Source organism: Oreochromis aureus, linkage group 22, assembly GCF_013358895.1.
Source record: "Oreochromis aureus strain Israel breed Guangdong linkage group 22, ZZ_aureus, whole genome shotgun sequence".
NCBI classification, from domain to species: domain Eukaryota; kingdom Metazoa; phylum Chordata; class Actinopteri; order Cichliformes; family Cichlidae; genus Oreochromis; species Oreochromis aureus.
In genome coordinates, this window is record NC_052962.1 from 12,620,969 (window position 1) to 12,640,680 (window position 19,712).

Below are 19,712 nucleotides of genomic sequence, written 5' to 3' on the forward strand. Positions count from 1 at the left end.
ACTCAAGACACATTTGTATCCAGGATGAAATTTTGTTTGAATGACCACTAAATAGTCACAACTAAGGAAATGAGGGCCACTGTGGTTTGGGCAGACAAGACCAAAGGGGAGATGACTGAACCTAATGCAACCAAACCAAACACAGCACATCAGCATAAACACTTCATACCAGCTGTCAAGCATGGTGGTGGAGGGCTGATGATTTGGGCTTGTTGGTGAACAGTACCTGAAAGGCTTATCCTTAACACTTGACACAGGTACTGAGACCCATCAGCTGATCCATCTTCTGTTTGCTGAAACCTCATCAGAAATTGTCTCAGATGAAGGCTGTCAGAAAGCCATTCTTAGGGAATGAAAACAGGGACAAAAGGCTGAGGTGTGCCAAATGAAACAAGAACTTAACTCAAACTCAGTGACATCAGTTTTTATGGGTTACCAACCAAATCTGACATTTTTGCAGAACGTTTACAACCATCTGCAAAACTGTTACATGCCAGGATAGATGGCACTGTTGTTTTTCTGTCTCTTTGTCTCCTGCCTTCCAGGTGTATGCCCCCCACCTACTGGCCCATCGAACCCCATCTGAGTTATACCTGGTACCAGGTACTATCACCTAATGGAAAACCCTGAAAAATCAAGTCAAGCCGTGCTGATCTGATCTGAGTAGGTACTAGTGGAAAGTGGCTGTATCAGTCATTGGTCTGCCAAGAGGCTGGACCTCCACATTATGAAACCAGTGTGGGGTCATCGTGACAGAGAACAGAACAAGAGGCAGGCAACATCCAAAGAACTGCTCTAAATGTCGCTTTTTTGTCATATTTACCGTGTTTTACTTATTTTGCGCCCATTTCCCATATTTATAGTGAAACATAAAGAAATGAGGGGGGGCTCAAGATTTTTGCAGAGTACTGTATCTATACGTAAGAGAAGGAAGATTTTTGACATGACATTTTTAGTTGAAAGGACTGGTTGTAACAAGTATTGCCGATAACACAAGTTTTCCAACTAGTGTACCATCACAGCAGTTTTTACATCTAAAAATCAAGATGTGATTGACCTGAAGACTTTCAGCTTTGATTTAAGGCAGGGGTGGGGGAACTCCAGAGCCATGGTAATGAAAAACAAAACTAACCTGTCAGCAAGATAGCAAAAGATTATGGAGTAGCTAAATATCTAAAAGTTGATTCTGTTCATCTGGACGTAGCGTTTTCAGTGGGAGAAATGTTTCGTCACTCATCCAAGTGACTTTTTCAGTCTCAGCTGACTGCAGGTTTCCCCGACCTTATAAACAGTACATATGAAGTAGGGGAGACCGGGGATAGTTGTAACATTTTTGACATTTCTGTCTGTAGCTTGGAGCTCTTTTAAGGTAGTGGATTCAAAATGTAATGCAAAGTATTTACATGCCTCGGCTATTAAATAGTGCAGCTATTTTCTCTGCAGCACAATTACCCATTGCATGGTATGGTCTCAAACACAAAGAGTGAAATGTTACAATTAACCCCATAGTCTGGGTTAGTTGTAACATATCCTGGGGTGAAATGTAACACAATGAAATAAGGGTACTGACAAAACATTAACATGTAATCTTTGTTTATTCAACACATGAATGCACTTAGAGCCATTTATGTAGCTATGTGTGTGTGTGTGTGACAGAATGCAGAAATCTAGCTTTTGAACATATTCCAACCCCCCAAAAAAGACAAATGATGGAATTTTCTGCAACTGAATATTTGATTAATTTTGGTTGGTCTTCCTTGAGTTTGGCCTCATTGGCTCAGTGGGCATTATAACCTACAACTCTTGCACCAACTTTTGAACATATGAAGCTGAAAAAATGTAGTTGTGCACCATCATCGCAATTCCATTACTTTTTATCATGGCTTACCTTTGTGTGGTTTGCAAAGTGCTTCAGAAAGATGAGGAAATCTGTTTCTTGCACCCATCCTGATTTATTTCCACTACCAATACTTCCTACTGGTCCATCTCTGACACAGTGGTCTGCATAATGTATGTGTGGGAACACAAACAGTGGAGGAATTGTGTTGCCAATGGCATTAACCGCATATACAAAAGCTACCAGTGAACCTCTCTCTGCTGATGTCGTTGCCCCAACTTGTTTAATATAAGTTAAAGTAATAGTGTGGTAAGTTGTAACATCTGCATTATTGTTACAACTAACCCAGACTGTTGCTGTTACAACTGACCCAGACTCCTATAGCCATGAACTAGCTAAGATTACAGCCAACGGCTAAAACATTAGCACTAAAGACCTACACAGAATATATCCCCATAGACATACAAATAACATAATTTAAGTTTGATGAGTTTAACTGCAAAGCAGATAATGCTATTAGAAATTGAAATAAAGTAGAAAAACTTACTTTTTGGCATACAAATTACTTTTTTTCGTGTTAAATTGTCTGTGTTTGACAAAATGTGCTGATTTTTCATATGTGATAGCAGAACTGAATTGGGCATGCACAGGATGAGTCACATCATTTGAAACTTAGCCCTGATTGGAGAAATTGGAAGTGTTACAACTGACCCACGTTACAACTATCCCCGGTCTCCCCTACAGATCAGTATTTAAGGTTTGACTCTCATCATCCATCATCAGGACGCTACAACACAGAGCGAAGATCATCCACACAGACACAGCAGCCAGGGAAGCAGAAGAAGGCCCTGAGTAAATGTGGACAACCGCTGACTAAGCGAAAACCTGTAGTGATCAGAGATGGGCAGTAACATCATACTGTAATCCGATTACTTTTTTCAAGTAACGAGTAAAGTAAGGGATTACTATTGCAAAAACGGTAATTAGATTACTGTTACTTTCCCGTAAGCACGCTGCGTTACTGCGTTACTAAAACCGTGATTTTTTGCGAGAGTGTCTCATGACAATGACGTAAGCGAGTGCGACGTTCGTGGCGACAGCTGTGTGCAGATCAACAATGGATAATATACCGAGTGCGGGAGAGAGTATAAGCGTGCAGCGTTTAAAGCGTGGAAGTACTGACCTTACTTTGAGTTTTTGTCACTTTTAAAAAGTGACAAAAACTTTAGCGTCCGCTGTGCGTGGGAAGAAAACTTCTTTTTAGAGCAAAAAAAACCCATAAACTTCCAAGCAAGCACCGAGTGCGTTACCACGTAATGGGAAATTCACAGAGAAACTCGCGATTCTTCCACTGACCGCCACCAGGGCAAACCTCCGCCTGCCCTACTCCTGCTATACAGGTGAAAATAGAGCAACAGGACCGCTAGTCTTTGATTTTATTTATTTTCTGCTGTGTTTTACTTGCATCTATTTGAAAGAGTGAGTGTAAACAAAAAAAAAATAAATTTATTTTATGTGCTGGAATGTGCAGAAAATAGGTTTAAATGTTAAACAAATTTCTTCCAGTCAGAGAATGATGCATATAATTTAATTTTTGCTTGATGCATAAAGTTAAAACATTAAAACTAATAAAACAAGTTTTAAAAAGAGATTTTTCCATTTGATTACATTTTGTATGATGGATTTTGCAGAAAAAGTAGAATTGGGCTGAAAGATCTATTGCTTTATCTATTCAGGTTGTAAATCGTGTTTTAAAAAAGTAACTAAGTAACTAAGTAATTAATTACTTTTGAAATAAGTAATCAGTAAAGTAACGGGATTACTTTTGGGGGGAAGTAATCAGTAATTAGTTACTGATTACTTTTTTCAAGTAACTTGACCAACACTGGTAGTGATCCCGTATGTGTCAGGAGTATCAGAACAGTTGTGATGGATTTTTTCTAAACACCGTGTCTCTGTGGCTTTTAAACCCCAAAACACACTGCGCCAAAAATTGGTCAACACCATGGATCGGGTCCCCCGACACAAACAGAATAACATAGTGTACACTGTTAAGTGTCAGGAGGATTGCCAGGATTTATACATCGGGGAAACCAAACAACCTCTGGCGAAGCAGATGTCACAACACAGAAGAGCTACCTCGTCAGGCCAGGACTCTGCAGTCTATTTACACCTACAGGCCAGTGGACACTCTTTCAACGATGAAGATGTACATATCCTGGACAGGGAGGACCGCTGGTTTGAGCGCGGAGTCAAGGAGGCCATTTACATGAAAAGGGAAAGACCATCTCTGAATTGAGGAGGGGTCTAAGTGTAAATCTTTCGCCATCTTACAATGCTGTGATTGCAGCCATTCCCCAACTCTCTGTGAATGGTACTCATGGCCACTGATCAGTGGTCTTTGATCAATGGTCATGAGAATTTGCACAATTATGTTGAAGGAACTGACCTCACAGCCCATTGTTCTCTCAGTGGGCTGGTTTCAGTTATTATGCAAATGTACTGTTTATAAGATTGGGGAAACCTGCAGTCAGCTGAGACTGAAGAAGTCACTTGGATGAGTGACGAAACGTTTCTCCCACTGAAAACGCTACGTCCAGATACACAGAATCAACCTTTGGAGATTTACTTACCTGGATGATTGAGCGTGCATCAAGATGAGTAGCTAAATTCTTATGTGTATCTGAAGTCCAGGGTCTGTAAAGATTTTAGTAACTTACTAAAATCTTGTTGTTATCTGCTGGACAAGAAAACTGCACTAGATATTGCGTTAGGCAGCACATCGCCAAGGAAACAAAATGAAGCAAACAAAAACAAAAACAAAAACCAAAAAGGAGATTGTGCCAACAGTTCAAGAGCCCCAACAACTCTGACAACTGTCAACAAATGAGTCAAGCAGACAATGTCATGTTTGATTAAAAAAAAAAAGAAAAAAAAAAAAGGTTGTTGAACACTAACACTAAAAACTCCATCTCCACTGTCCGGCATGGCGGAGGTTGCATCATGGTTTGGGGTTGCTTTGTCCCAGTTGCCTTGCAGCCATTAATACTGGTTTCATGACCAATTGTTATTGCTGGGTGCTATAATACTTCAATGAGCCAAAGAACAGAGAAAAAGACGAGCTCTGATGAAGAGTGTTGTACAAAACATTCCAGAAATACTGATAAACTGAAACACTTTTACAAAAGTCCTGCTGCTCATCGTATAACTTTCATGAGCAGCTACTGAAAACATCTCATCGAAGTGGACGCTGCTAAAGAAAGTATAAGAGTTAATTAATTCAATATTTAGTAAGTCATACATATGACATGATCGGTGTGCTCAGTGTGTTCAAATAACGACATGAAAATCTCCGCTGCTTGTGCTAGTTTAGTCAGACGATGTTTATCAATAGTTGTGCCTCAGGTCAGGATCAGTGCATAAATCCTGGTCATCCCAAAGGTTTCACAAACCTTTTCTTGGAACTGTACATCACAAGGTAGAAGTTTACAACAGTCGCCTTAAAAACACAATAACCAAACAACACAAAAGGGGGCTGAAAGGTAGTGAAGCCCATATTCTTTTTTTTTCCAGCTTAAAAAAATCTAAGACATTATTACAGTGTGTAAAAATCTTACTTAATCCAAGGATTATTTACAAAATATTAAAATAAACCTCAAGTATAGAGGCACTTGGCACACCACAGGAAAATGCAATATAAAGTGTCTTAGTAATATGCTGGTTGCCACGTGACACCAAAGCAGCTTCAGTTCATCTTTGCATTGATTGAATGAATGAATACCATTCTTCTGAAAGATTTAGTGAATGCAAAGCCATCACTCTAGAGAACGATGGTCAGGATTTGTCTCATAATTAGTCGATTGTCTGTATTAGACATACATGCGTACTACATTTAAAATATCAAAAGAGTAGTTAGATATTCAGAAACAGGTTTCAGTTTTTTTAAATAAGAATAAATGAGATGATTAATACTAGTGTTTTTTTTAATCTATGTGTTATATGAAGCTACAACCACTGACTGGTTAACTTAACATTACTACTTTGTGTGGAAACAGGAGAAAAATGCTCAGCCATGTTTTTTTTCTTTGCGCACTCCATACAGATGAAATCTGAGAACATGTTAATTATTGAGCTTTAGATGCTTGTAAGCATATTTTATGCACACAGCAGGTCAACCTGTTTCCTTCTGCCAAGATAAGCTAAGCACCCGTTGGGTGTCCTGTAGCCCTATAATAAATCTCCCAAAGTGCACAATCATGCAGAAACTAACTAACAACTTAAAAATTTATATCTGTTTTTCAAAGATAATAGCAGTCGCAATCTTGTGCATAGAACACATCAATAAAAGCAAGTACACATCAGTCACATTAAACAATCAAGGCGACATCAACCTAGAACTTTGCTTTGCCGTTCATTTCTATTTTGGCTGAGATAGTGTCCACTGGGTGATCTTTGTAGCTTTTGTCCTTGCAGCATTTCCTCTGGAAAAATTTAAAGAGAGCAAAAATGGGGATGACCAAACTGGGAATTCCAGCAAGGATAAAGATGATGACGTAGATCCAAGAGGGATAGGGACGTGCTTCCAGTACAGGAAAGTTCGCCTGTGATCAGGATCAACAAAAAAGTTACATTTTGCAGCACAAAACATCAAACTAGATCCTTATTCTTGCAGTTACTGTATGTAAAACTTGTTTCTTGAAACCTGTAAACTACTGTGAACAACAAACTTACCGCTTCCTCATCCCACACCAGATAGGTTAAATCTTTGGTGACTTGGGTAACAAAGTAGAAAATTAGGATGAAGATCATAATGAGTGGGCTAATCACTCTCCATGTCGCCTGCCAGAAAATATTGGGCTTGTGGCCAACCATAAATTCAATGTCCTTGTTGAACCTGTTTGAAAGCAGTAAGAGGGAGACATAATGTAACTGAGCACGTGTAAAAATCATCCATAAAAGGCGACCTTGTACATTTTATTAGTTACAGTAAATAAAGCATCACATGTCACTGTTTGCTCAACTGGCTGATACCAAAGCAGACTCTAGTCTGTTATTTTTCTCTAAGCTAACTTTGAGTCCAAATTGAAAACATTAAAAAGGGTATCACGCGACCTTTTTGCACCTTTTCTATATTTCATTAATTCGAATGATAAATTAATTCTAATGATTGGATAATTGTTATAAATAAGTAGATTTAACTACTTTCATGTGCATGGTTGTTGAAACTCTAAGCCAAAAGTACATTTTCCAAATTCCTCACCTCCCTGTTGCAACATTAAAACACACTTCTGCTGTGATGAGTTACTTTATCTCTACTCCAAGGTCAGAAAGCAATGCTTTGTTTGAACTCTAACAAGAACTGTTGGTTGCCTCACTTAACACTGAACTTTTCTGCCTCATATGAAAATACCAGGAAAGCAAACTTTCCCATAATGACAAGTGCAAACATGATTCTGTTTAGATGGTCGGATGTTTGATAAAGTACCTAGAAAGTCATTACTTTGGACGCTGACTCACCTAAGGTCAGCGTCCTGCGCTGGTCACCTAAGAATGGGTAGACTTACCTATCAATCCCATAGATGTAGATAACGGCGAACATTTCACAGAATCCGATGACTAGGAGGGGGATTGAGCCTGCAAAGTTGTCAAAAAGAGCTAGCCAGTAGTTCCCAGAGCGTAGGGTGAATATGAGCCCAAGAGCAAAGGATATTAAGCAAGTAAGACCTGAAAAACGATACAAGCAGGCGGTTACAATCAGACCCAATTTTCCATGGTGGTTATGAAGAAGTTCTCAGGGTGAGAAAGTTACCAGTAAAAACCTCTTTGGGCCAAGTTTGGGGAAGAACTCTAAGGTCTTGAAGGGGAACCACCACTCCCTCAATGCTCCCAAACATAGTCGAAAGGCCGAGACAGAAGAGCATGATGAAAAAGAGGACTGCCCAGAGAGGCGAAACAGGCATCTTGATGATGGCCTCTGTGAACACGATGAAGGCCAGGCCCGTTCCCTCCACACCCTGAAGAAGTACAGGCCAAATCTTTCAAGTTCTGAAGCGATTTTGAATCATTTTTGTGACACTCAAACTGGGCAAATAATCATGGAATTACATGATTACAGGATATTGCAGTACAAATGAATAAAGGCTCCACTGACCTGACTGAGTAAAGTCTCCATGTCGCAGGTTTTTAACGGCAAACCTTGGATGATATCTGGATTTGTCTGATTTAGGTTGGTCAGGACCTGGTCGTAGTTGTCTATTGTGATGGAGTTTTCAGGGTAGTCAAAGGCATTGATGAGCTGCAGGATGTTACTGCAAAAAAGTAACAAAAAACAGATATGACTCCATTCCAATACAAGAAAATCTCACTCTCACATTTCCCCTCATTGTAACGTCATCTTTTGCGCAAACTGAAACTCACTCTCCCTGGCATTCATCAAATTTCTGCGTTGCCCTGAAACCGATGATGGAGTAGATCACCGTTGCAGAGTACACCGAGGTGCAGCCATTGATGATGGAGATGAGAACGGCGTCTTGCTCACAGTTGTTGCTGCAAGTAGATTTTGAAGGGACATAGCGTAAGGACATCTGCTGGACAGTGGATTCCTATATGACTGTGTAATCAAGACCTTTACTCACTGAACAGAGTTGTAACTGGAGAAAGAGATGAGGCCCCCGAAAGCCACGGAGAAGGAGTAGAAAACCTGAGCTCCTGCATCCAACCAAGTCTGTGGATTCATTAACTCATCCACCTAAAGAGAATCCAAAGATAAGCATTCTCAATGAGCAGTGATCAGATTTCTGACCAATACAACATTTTAAAACTGACACTTTCCCATCTCACTGGCTGTTGTTAGTTAATAATCTAAGAGGGTACACATAATGCAACAAGGCTGTTTGAAAAATAATTGATGTGTGAGATTGTCACCAGGTAATTTGGCTTTAAAGTGCTTATCTAGATTACTTATGTATTGGAATTTACAGTTCTAACTGCGCTGTGTTTCAGCCCTCAGTATCAGCTTTTATATCAGCTTTTATCAGTCTAGTGATAAAAGCTTTATTGCTCTCATGTTTCGGGTCTGGGTGTTTTAAAACAGCAAATAGCAAACGTAATAGCTTAAAGAAATAGCCTTGTATCTCTGGAAATACACTTTCTAACAGTTATACCCATATGGAAAAGATATATATAAATCTTATAAAGTTTGTATCTGTCTTGTGTGAAACTTGTATGAAAAGCATACAAGAGTGAAAACAGATATAAGATCCCTTGAAAAATTATATAAATGAAATTTGTATGTTTTGGATCCTTCCTAAAACAATATATGAAAGTAATGAGAAAGTGGCCACTTTCATGAGTAAATCATATAAGTTTTTACTATTTCTTTTCCATACGGGTATAACCACATATTAATGTAATGTCTGTGCAATAAATATGAGCCTTCAGCCATCTAGCTTAGCTAAGCATGAAGAGTGGAAACAATGAGGTCCACGTTTCACTGACATTATTGAGTAATGCTCCCCAGATGTTGTAAAACTGCACAAAAACCATAATGACAAATAAGTTCATCTTGTCCCTTCTGATTCTTGTGACATGTCATACATTGAACCCTTACATCTGGTGTGAAGAGGTACTTTATTCCCTGCGTAGAGCCTTTGAGAGTCAATCCTCTGATGAGGAAGATTGTGAGGACAAGATATGGGAGAGTGGAGGTGATGTAGACAGCCTGAAAAAAGAAAGATGGCACGTGTATATCTGAGCAAGCCTACTTGTAAAAATCACTTCCTTTTCTTAGATATTGTGATTTTTCAGACCTTGCCAGAAGTCTCAATGCCTCGAATGCAGCACACATACAGCAGAGTCCAGGCAGCGAACAGGGCCAGCACCATCCACCACTGCAAACCTCCAGCGTCATCGATGGCTGCTGAAGTGTTCAGAGTCTCTCTGTACCAGAAGTAGTCAACAGTGGTGCTCCGTGCGCACTCAGCCACTAAACCTGCAAACGGCACGTAAAGAGCAACTTGATGGCACGCTAACCATCGCATAATCTTCTATTGTAACCTCTTGTTAGATGAAGGCACACCTGTGCTGTTAGCGTTGAGAGGGCATTGGCTCCAAGGCAGAGGATCTTGAAAGGAGTTGAACAGGTACCACATGATCCAGGCCATGATGGTGTTGTAATACATACCGACCAAAAATGAGACAAGTAACGATGCAATGCCTGCAAACGAAAGAAGAAAGAAGTGGAAAAACTCACAGTGATCGTCTGCTTACAATGTGCACCACGTTTGCTATCTTAGTTTAGCATGACAGCATAGTAAGTGCTATGTTTATATATGTTACATATGATATATGCTTGGCAGGAATTTGACTTCATTATGGTGCTCAGTGTAAACTTAAGCGATCCCAATAGTGGCTGTTTTTTTTCTAAATGCTTGGATAGGAATGATTACTTGTCTGTATTTTGTATTAAAACCTAGCACTCGCTTGCTGCAAAAGCAAACCTCATGGAAGAACACCAAAATCAATTTCATCCTCTAAAACTTAGTTAAGACATCACATATTTAGCCGGAATGCTTACAACATAGACACACACAAAAAACACACAGATGTGCATGGTTTATTTTTGTACACACCAACTCCAGTCAGGTAAGGGTTGATTGCTCTCCACACTCCCACGCTGCCTTTTCTCAGGCGCTGACCGATGGCAAACTCTAAGTGCAGCAGCGGGATTCCCTCCAGAACCAGCAGGATAAGGAACGGGATCATAAACGCTCCTAAAAGCACAACATTCACGTTCATAATGAATTAGCAAAGTGACGAGATTCACTTCATTAGACACTTTAACAAAGGAAACTCAGCATTCGGGGGTTGACATAAGTCACAAAAGTGTTCTCATAAAGATACTTGTAAACTGTGAAAAGCAGCTTTTTATTAGCTAAACTAGGAACTGTATAAACCAATAATAAGACTTACACATTACCTTTCCCATAGCATTTATCTCAAGAAAGACTTTCTTTTTTTAAGTTTCATTAAATAGAAATAAAATTCAATAAAAATCTAGTCAGTATCTATATCTGATTATTTATGGTGAATAAAACGGGCATTTCCATAATTCATACTGTGGGGTTCTTTGTGTTGATACAACATATCTGCATGCTTCGTCTTATCTCTTGGTTGTAACCTTTTAACAAAAGCATTTCTCAAATGGTATAATTTCTTTCTAATCATTGAATTTCCAGAGTGTCCTTTTGTTAGCAAAAAAGAAGTAAATCCACTGATATTTTCTTTTGTGGCACCTAGTCTATATTCAAATATCTTTCACATCTACTGCCCCACACATCCCTGCATACCTCCTCCGTGGCTTTGACACAGGTACGGGAACCTCCAGACGTTACCGAGTCCCACGCAGAAGCCCACGCAGGTGAGGAGGTACTGGGCTTTGTTGTCCCATTTGGGCCTGTCCCCAGCCTCCTCGGTTTCCATCCTTTCCAAATCTTCATGAGACGGGATTCGGTCATCCAGTCCTGGGTTTGGTAATTTCAGCTTCATGGTGGCTTGCTGTAAACCTCCTCCGTGCAAAAAAGAAATTGGGAATAAGAGCTGCTGTGTCTCTCTTTGATAATCAGTTTGAAGTTCTGTTACTTTTGTAAATTTTTAAGCAACTGAGAGGATTCAGAAGGATTCCTCTTCTGTGCAGTCGGCTCCTGAGTCTCCGTGGACTATCTCTCTCTCTCTCCTCCCTCTCTCTGAGTCCTTTATCCCTACTGTGTGTCCAGGTGAGGTACACTGAGGCATTTACTGTGACCTGTTGCACCTTACTCGTGGTTATCAGTTACTCCTCTAAGTCTGTGTTGTATTATATGATGTCAGCAATTTTAAGTGGAAAAAGGTGCAACGTTGTTCTTAGTGGTTAATACATTATATGAGAGGCAGACAAAAACCCTTTCTATGAAAGGAGATGTTTGTATTAGTCATTTTGTGAATTCTAATAATGGAAATAATACAATACAAACACAAATCCTCTATCTTTACCATCGTGTCACGTTTTTGTAATCCTCAATAAATCAGACGCTTATTTCTTGCTACGATAAGAACATTATTCACTGTGTGAAGGCACATTTGTGACTTATTCTTTAAATGATAACCATTAAAGTATTTGTAAAATTATCACCGAGTTGTGGAAGTTATTTTTTTTTCTAAGTTTATAGCTTATGTTTACCTCACAGTATGATTGTCGAGTAGTTCACGGCCCCTGTAAACCTTATCAGTGTTGCTCTCTAATGCAATAATTAACTAATAAAAGGCTGGCGTCAACATTTATGGAGTGGTGCATTTCCACCGTCAATCTAAATGGCAGTCACACTCAGGAGTAAAGTGGGACTTGGCTAAATAATGGGGCGGTAGAAGGTAAGTATTAAGGTGGAGTTTGGAAAGTGTCACTAAAGAAAATCATCAGCTTAAATTCAAATTGCTTCACTTACGCTGAAGCATTAACTTTCATTATAGTGGTCAACAGGATGAAAAAAATGCACGCACAGAATATTCCAACAAATCTGATTTTTAAAAAAAAGACAAAACAACGTTTTCCCATGGAAGTTACTTCTACCACCGTCTTTGCTGTTGCAAAATTCAATTCTTTTCCAAGCCCTCCTCTATGCAGATCACCGTCCATCACTGTAAACTGAACCACAACACAGCAGTCCCAGTTTACCCTGAGCTTACTGCCCATGCACTTCTTAATGACATGAAATTATTATAATGTAATTTGTTTTTAAAGACATTCCACAATATTAAATAACCAGATATCTCAGGAAGCACTTCATCTACACATCCACTGTCTACTGATCTGACTACTTCAATCTAACATGAGTTAGGGTTTCCCATTGTTGCCGGTTTCTAAAATGTCCCTTGCTGAGCAGTTCTGAGAGAAAGTCATCCAAATGTATCTAGACATGTATTTCTAACAGATTTGGATCAGCATGTGGGAGTAAAAAGGCCAGCGCAGCAGGGCCAGTTTGTTCATCTTGTCACAAAAGATACAAAAACCAGCTTTCAACCTGCTGTTTTCAACAAATTAAATTGTACAAAATGTCTAAAACGATCTGTACAGAACACAAAAATCACAATATGTTAACGCAACCTCACACACCCCTACACCCCCCTTTCTTTGATGAAAAAAAAGACACATTTTTGAAGGAGGAACGGGATGCTCTGTGGTGTTCTTGTGCTTGATGATTTTGGCAGAAACAGTGTTGAACTGTAGCAGCATATATGGAAGAATAAAAAAAAACTACTTCCAAGCATCGTGAAGAGGCCGGGACAAAACTTTATGGCCTCTATGATCGCAATAGAGGCAAAACTGTTCCCTTCAGACTCTATAAAACAACCTGCAGTGCTTCACTGACCTATTTAGGACAAGCAATAAAAAAATAACAAATAACAACAATGATTAAAAATGGCGTCTTTCCCTACTGTTTAAGGAAGGTGCTTTTTTTAAACGTTCATGACAGAATTCAAATTAATTCTTAACTGTCTTTTACTTGGATTTAGTCTGGCCTCTTAGTTCATCCACTGTCTGAGACAAGTCACCTCTCCGCTTAAGCCAGTTTTGTTTTGATTGGCTGCTCCTCACAAACAGAAGGTTTAACCAGGAGGTGGGTGGGGCTTTTGCGCTGACAGCTAAATCTGTTTGTTAGTGTGATCATTAATATTTTACATTAGTGACATTAGATTGAGCTTTGTGCTAATGGAGATTACCTGTATGCAGTGTTGGGGAGTAACGGAATACATGTACCGCCGTTACGTATTTAGAATACAAAATATGAGTAACTGTATTCCGTTACAGTTACCGTTTAAAAAGGTGGCATTCAGAATACAGTTACTTTGTTGAAATAAATGGATTACACGGCGGTACTTTCCTGTTTCATATTATCGCGGGTAAGGACTGTTTGGGTTTGTTTGACAGCTGTGTTCTTTTGTTCCAGGCGGCAGCGTTACCGTTGCCATGGTTACAGGGTGACGCGCTCTCTCTGCGTGTTTCCTGGGTGAGAGAGCGCTCTTTTGTTGTTGTTGTTGTGCTAAGCTAAAAGGCAGAATGCTACAGGCATGGCCCTAAAGAATGTAGCCTCATGGGCAGTGTAGTCCGTGCTGCAGCGAGAATGGACTACCATACACGTTATGTGTCTGTGAGTGAGGGGAGGGGAGAGAGAAAGGAAAAGTCCGAGCTGTCACGGAGCAAAAACGGGAGCTGGAAGCATGTAAATATAATAATAACCACTGCAGCCAAGAAGAGTGCCTTACGAGCCCAGCTGTAAGTAAGCTATTAAGACTGGACTGTACACTGTGTTCGTGTTTTCCTCCGGAAAAAATAAGTTCCGTTGGAGCAGCCTTTCAACGCCTCTCTCTGTCTCTGGCAAGCAAAGTTGACCAAGACAACAAAGTAAAGCTAGTTTTCGGCTACCAGCCCGACACGGACCCACCGTATTAGCCACAGGTCCCTTTACTACGGTTCGGAGCCGCGGACCTTCAGTAACAGTAATAAATCACAGCAATAGTACATTCACGTACAGTGTTGGGAAGGTTACTTTTAAAATGTATTCCACCACAGAATACTGAATACATGCCCCAAAATGTATTCTGTAACGTATTCCATTACGTTACTCAATGAGAGTAACGTATTCTGAATACTTTGGAATACTTAATATATTATCATGCTGTTTACAACTACATGAATGTCCTATTGCTGTGATTTATTACTGTTACTGAAGGTACGTAGTACGAAACGTAGTAAAGGGACCTCTGGCTAATACGTCCGGTTCCCTGTTGGGCTGGTAGCCGAAAACTAGCTTTACTTTGTTGTCTGGGTCAACTTTGCTTATGGAGACAGAGAGAGGCGTTGAAAGGCTTCTCCAACGGAACTTATTTTTTCCGGAGGAAAACACGAACACAGTGTACAATCGAGTTTTAATAGCTTACTTACAAATGGGCTCCTCAGGCACTCTTCTTGGCTGCAGTGGTTATTATTATATTTACATGCTTCCAGCTCCCGTTTTTGCTCCGTGACAGCTCGGACTTTTCCTTTCTCTCCCTCCCTCGCTCACAGACACATAACGTGTATGGCAGTCCATTCTCGCTGCAGCACGGACTACACTGCCCATCAGGCTACATTCTTTAGGGCCATGCCCATTGACTGTAGAAAACATGGACGACACGACAGCTCCCCAAAAATGAAGCCAAAACGTCTCTATCGCCCCCTGGTGTCTGGCTGCAGTATAGGTCATAAACCCCGCCTCCTCCATGTTAGCGGATGGGACTGGGGTCAGACTAAAATAAATTTATTCTCCTTAGATAATTTTTTTCCAAAGATTCTTTCTTTTGTTATCAATAGTTCTCATCATGCTGATTGATGTCCAAGGGGTCTCCTTTCCCATAAGTTTGATTCTAATTCCTACCGCGGTGATGTTAAATTGGGGTGAAACGTCATCATAGCAGCTTTGACTGGCAGCTGCAGTCACGGAGAAACTTGCGTATCTGTGTTCGGGAATAGCAGATAGGGCGTAGGCTCTGAGAGGAGGGCCAGCGTTTACGCTACGAAAACACGACCGAGTGTTTTAACCTGACAGCCTGAGGTGTTCTTCAGTAAACTGGACTACCCGACAGAAGGACCCGAGGCCCCGCTGCACTTTTTCGGTAAGTTAAACGTGTTTGTAAGCTAATCCGTAACTACCGTCCTTAGCTAGGTCCTGACACCTAGCTAGCTAAAATGAGCACTCGGCTGTCAGGGTTCGTTTAGCTAATCTGTGCAGGTGAATGAATTTACTAAAGAAATTAAGAGAAACGCCCCGGGCTACTCAGTCACTACTTACTGTTACTGTACTTTTATTACAAGTATTATACTGTAAAAGCAACAGGCTGCACCCTGCTTCAGCTCCTGTGCAGAGCTGAATATTAAATATGTGCAAACAACAGCATGTTTTCAGGCTCTTGCCACATCTGTAAAGACAGTAACATCTTTTTAAAAGCTGGTACTTCAGTAACTCCTCATTAATCAAGAACTATGGATTAAAGTACTGTGGTGTACTGTAATACTGAAAAAATGTAAGAGAAGAACTTCAGAGCCTGAGTGTGTGAGGACAGAAGAATCAGCTTTATTTCAATTTTGAGGGATAAAATTTATATTTGAGTTTGATGGTTCTGTTGTCTTTGTGATTACAGGAGCTGCCCTCAGATTCAGACCTCAGCACCACCCAGTGACAGCAGACAGATCATCCAACATGTTCATATGTTAACTGCAAAATGAACTGATGAAAACAGTACAAAGGTTAAAGTACCACACGTAGTGAAAGCTGCAGGTTTATTGATAAAGTTAAAGACAAAAAAAAGGATTAATCACCCCTGTAACTGTGTCACTATATATCAGCATTAACAGGACCTCAGTTTGGTGTTTCATAAAGCTGCTGATCTCAGACCTGCACAGCTTCCGTTTTAAACACTTGATGTACTCAGCTGCATGAAGAGCATATGAGATTTTCTCTGGCACAATTAAATAAAACCTGATGAAGGTCAAAGGTCGTCACTTGTATGTTGAACTACAAACTTGTCATCTGGAATTCTTTCACAGTTTTTGCAGATAGTGTGTTATTTACCATAAAGTGATTCAGAGTCATTCATCCCAGAGTAACCAGAGAGGATCATATATTTTTAAATATATAACTTTCTACAGGACTGAATATAATATCTTTATGTAAAAGTCTGGAGCCTCTGGGGAGTATCTGAGTATTTATAACATTACACAAACCAAAGGTCTCCATCACAGTGTTCATGAAATGCTGGGTTTATCCATCTCCTGGATCGGGCCTACGGAGGAGTGCTGAAGATTTCCCTGTGAGGGAGCTGCTGGTGAAGATCATGAGTCCTGCTTGATCAATGCGATCAGCTTCAGTCTTCCTAGTGTTTCTTAAATGATGCCTTTTTGAGTGGGTCAACAGAACTTCTGGCACAGGACAGCTGTGATGAAAGAAAGGGAAGAAGTTTCTCCAAACCTCTGGACCCAGGAAACCCAGCTTGGTCCTGATGGTCTCCCTCACTAGTTTCTCCCCAGGGTGAATGTAGCTGTTGATATAATATGGACTATTATTAAATGAAAAGAACAAATTAGACTACACTACTGAAACGTTCTGCTGCTGTTTTTAAAGTTTCCATGTTACCAGGCTGTAGAGGGCTCTGAAGATTTAAACAGTTTTAGATCCATTACACTCAGTCTTATGTTAAAATCTCAAAGGACAACATTATATTTTTGATATTAACAGTAACTCTGGGCCTGTGCAGATGATCTCATCACTGTCTAAAAATGGATAAAAAAAAAACATAAGTGTTGAAGACTATTAGAGTAGCAGGTGTGTAGCATCGCTAACTAGCTAGCAACAAGCCTCCAACACAGTGCGTATGCTAGCGGCTAATCTAGCAAACGAATTAACAACAAAGTGATTTTAGAACTATAAGATGATAAGCTGTGTGTCTTTTTTTATAACAGTGACATGGTTGTATTTACCTTAATTAAACGAGTCGTCAGTCGCGGTAAACCAGCAAAAAAAACTCGAGCAGCCGGGCTACGTAAAAAGTGTAGGGGGGCGTGTTTGCGGTCATGTCCAGCGGGTGTGTGGGCGGGAACGTTACACAGTCGCTCCACCTCAAGTCACTACTGCGCAGACTCTGGCTCCAAATTTGCAAGATGGCAGCCTCCACAAGCGGGGTATTTTGGCTTCATTTTTGCACAATGGTAGGAGGCGGAGTCGCGTCGTCCATGTTTTCTACAGTCAATGGCCATGCCTGTAGCATTCTGCCTTTTAGCTTAGCACAACAACAACAACAAAAAAGTGCTCTCTCACCCAGGAAACACGCAGAGAGAGAGCGCGTCACCCTGTAACCATGGCAACCGTAACGCTGCCGCCTGGAACAACAGAACGTAGCTGTCAAACAAACCCAAATAATCCTGACCCGCGACAATATGAAACAGAAAAGTACCGCCGTGTAATCCATTTATTTCAACAAAGTAACTGTATTCTGAATACCACCTTTTTAAACGGTAACTGTAACGGAATACAGTTACTCATATTTTGTATTCTGAATACGTAACGGCGGTACATGTATTCCGTTACTCCCCAACACTGTTCATGTAGTTGTAAACAACATGATAATATATTAAGTAATCCAAAGTATTCAGAATACGTTACTCTCATTGAGTAACGTATCGGAATACGTTACAGAATACATTTTGGGGCATGTATTCAGTATTCTGTAATGGAATACATTTTAAAAGTAACCTTCCCAACACTGCCTGTATGTATGCCGACCTTCTATTGGTGCAGCGGTCCCCAACCCCCGGGCCATGAGTCATTTGGTACCGGGCCACGAGCCGTTGTGGCTCGGGTGTGAAATTTATGGTTTTCAGGGTTTTTATCGTTAACTTGGTTTCCCTGGGTCTTTTCTCGTGTTGTAGTTGTGTGTCTTATTTTGAAAGAAATATTTACGCGTTACCATACCGACCAGAGAGCATTGAGGGGCAGAGAGGAGGATGTTACTCTTAATGTTGTTGGTGCATTTCAGGAGGACGCTGCTAATAAAGTTACACAATTACACAGTGAATTCGCATTTATTGTTATATTTACAAAATACCACAGTTTTTGTCTTGGTCGTATCATTTTATTTTGTTGTGTTTATCCGCTACACCACTGTATTAGTGGACTGATTGGGAAAAATCAGCAACAGCATAGCCTAGAGCAGGGGTGGGCAATCTCAGTCCACGAGGGCCGGTGTCCCTGCAGGTTTTAGATCTCACCTTGGGTCAACACACCTGAATCACATGATTAGTTCGTTACCAGGCCTCTGGAGAACTTCAGGACATGTTGAGGAGCTAATTTAGCCGTTTAAATCAGCTGTGTTGGTTCGAGGACACATCTAAAACCCGCAGGGACACTGGCGCTCGTGGACTGAGATTGCCCACCCCTGGCCTAGAGTGTGGAACAGAGTACGGCCATGCAGCGTTTAAAGCTTGGAAGTACTAACATTACTTTGAGTTTGATTCCATTAAAAGTGACAAAAACATTAGTGTCCGCTGTACAATCTGCGTGTGAAGAAAACGAAAAATTAAACTTTCAATCTGAGCAGGCACCGAGCACGCTGCTATGGGAATGTGAAATTCACAGAGAAACCCCTGGATCCCCCCACTGACATGACCGCTGCAGCACCGGGCAAAGCTCCACCAGCCCCACTCCTGCAAAACAGGTGAAAATAGATTTAAGAGCGACAGGACTCAGTGCCAGTGAATCTTTGATTTTATTTATTTTTTGCTGCGTTTTACTTGCATCTATTTGAAAGACTGAGTGTAAACACAAAACATTATTTCATTTTATAAGCTGGAATATGCAGAAAATAGGTTTAAATATGAATGTTTAATAATGTCTGCTTGATGCATAAAGTTAAAAGACTGAAACTAATAAAACAAGTTTTAAAAAGAGACTTTTTCATTTGATTCAATTTTATATGAAGGATTATGCAGAAAAAATAGAAAAGGTCTGAAAGGTCTATCGCTAACCTGTATTCAGGTTGTGTATCACGTTTTTAAAAAGTAACTAAGTAATAAGTACCTAATTACTTTTGAAAATAAGTAATCAGTAAAGCAATGGGATTACTTTCTTGGAGAAGTAATTAGTAACTAATTACTATTTTCAAGTAGCTTGACCAATACTGATTATTACGATTGCCTCTAGAAATCTCTGGAGATCAGCTGAGTGTATGTTAAATGAAATACTTATAATTAAATATCTGGTTGAAGCTGGAACCTTTTCCATGGTTGATATTTGGAAATGAAACAGCAGCA

At 40.2% G+C, this 19,712-nt stretch overlaps 1 protein-coding gene across 1 annotated transcript; it reads right to left on the minus strand.

Moving 5' to 3' along the window:
• Nucleotides 1–5,170: 5,170 nt before the first annotated feature.
• On the minus strand, nt 5,171–11,383 carry LOC116320488 (sodium-dependent neutral amino acid transporter B(0)AT1-like). The gene is made up of 12 exons (XM_031740108.2): nt 11,185–11,383; nt 10,468–10,608; nt 9,915–10,052; nt 9,646–9,827; nt 9,447–9,557; nt 8,473–8,585; nt 8,255–8,383; nt 7,989–8,145; nt 7,647–7,851; nt 7,402–7,561; nt 6,569–6,731; nt 5,171–6,438 (listed from the first exon to the last, which is right to left on the minus strand). Exons 1-12 carry the CDS (start codon nt 11,381–11,383, stop codon nt 6,229–6,231), a joined length of 1,908 nt encoding a protein of 635 aa, XP_031595968.1. The 3' UTR covers nt 5,171–6,228.
• Between the last annotated feature and the right edge of the window lie 8,329 nt (nt 11,384–19,712).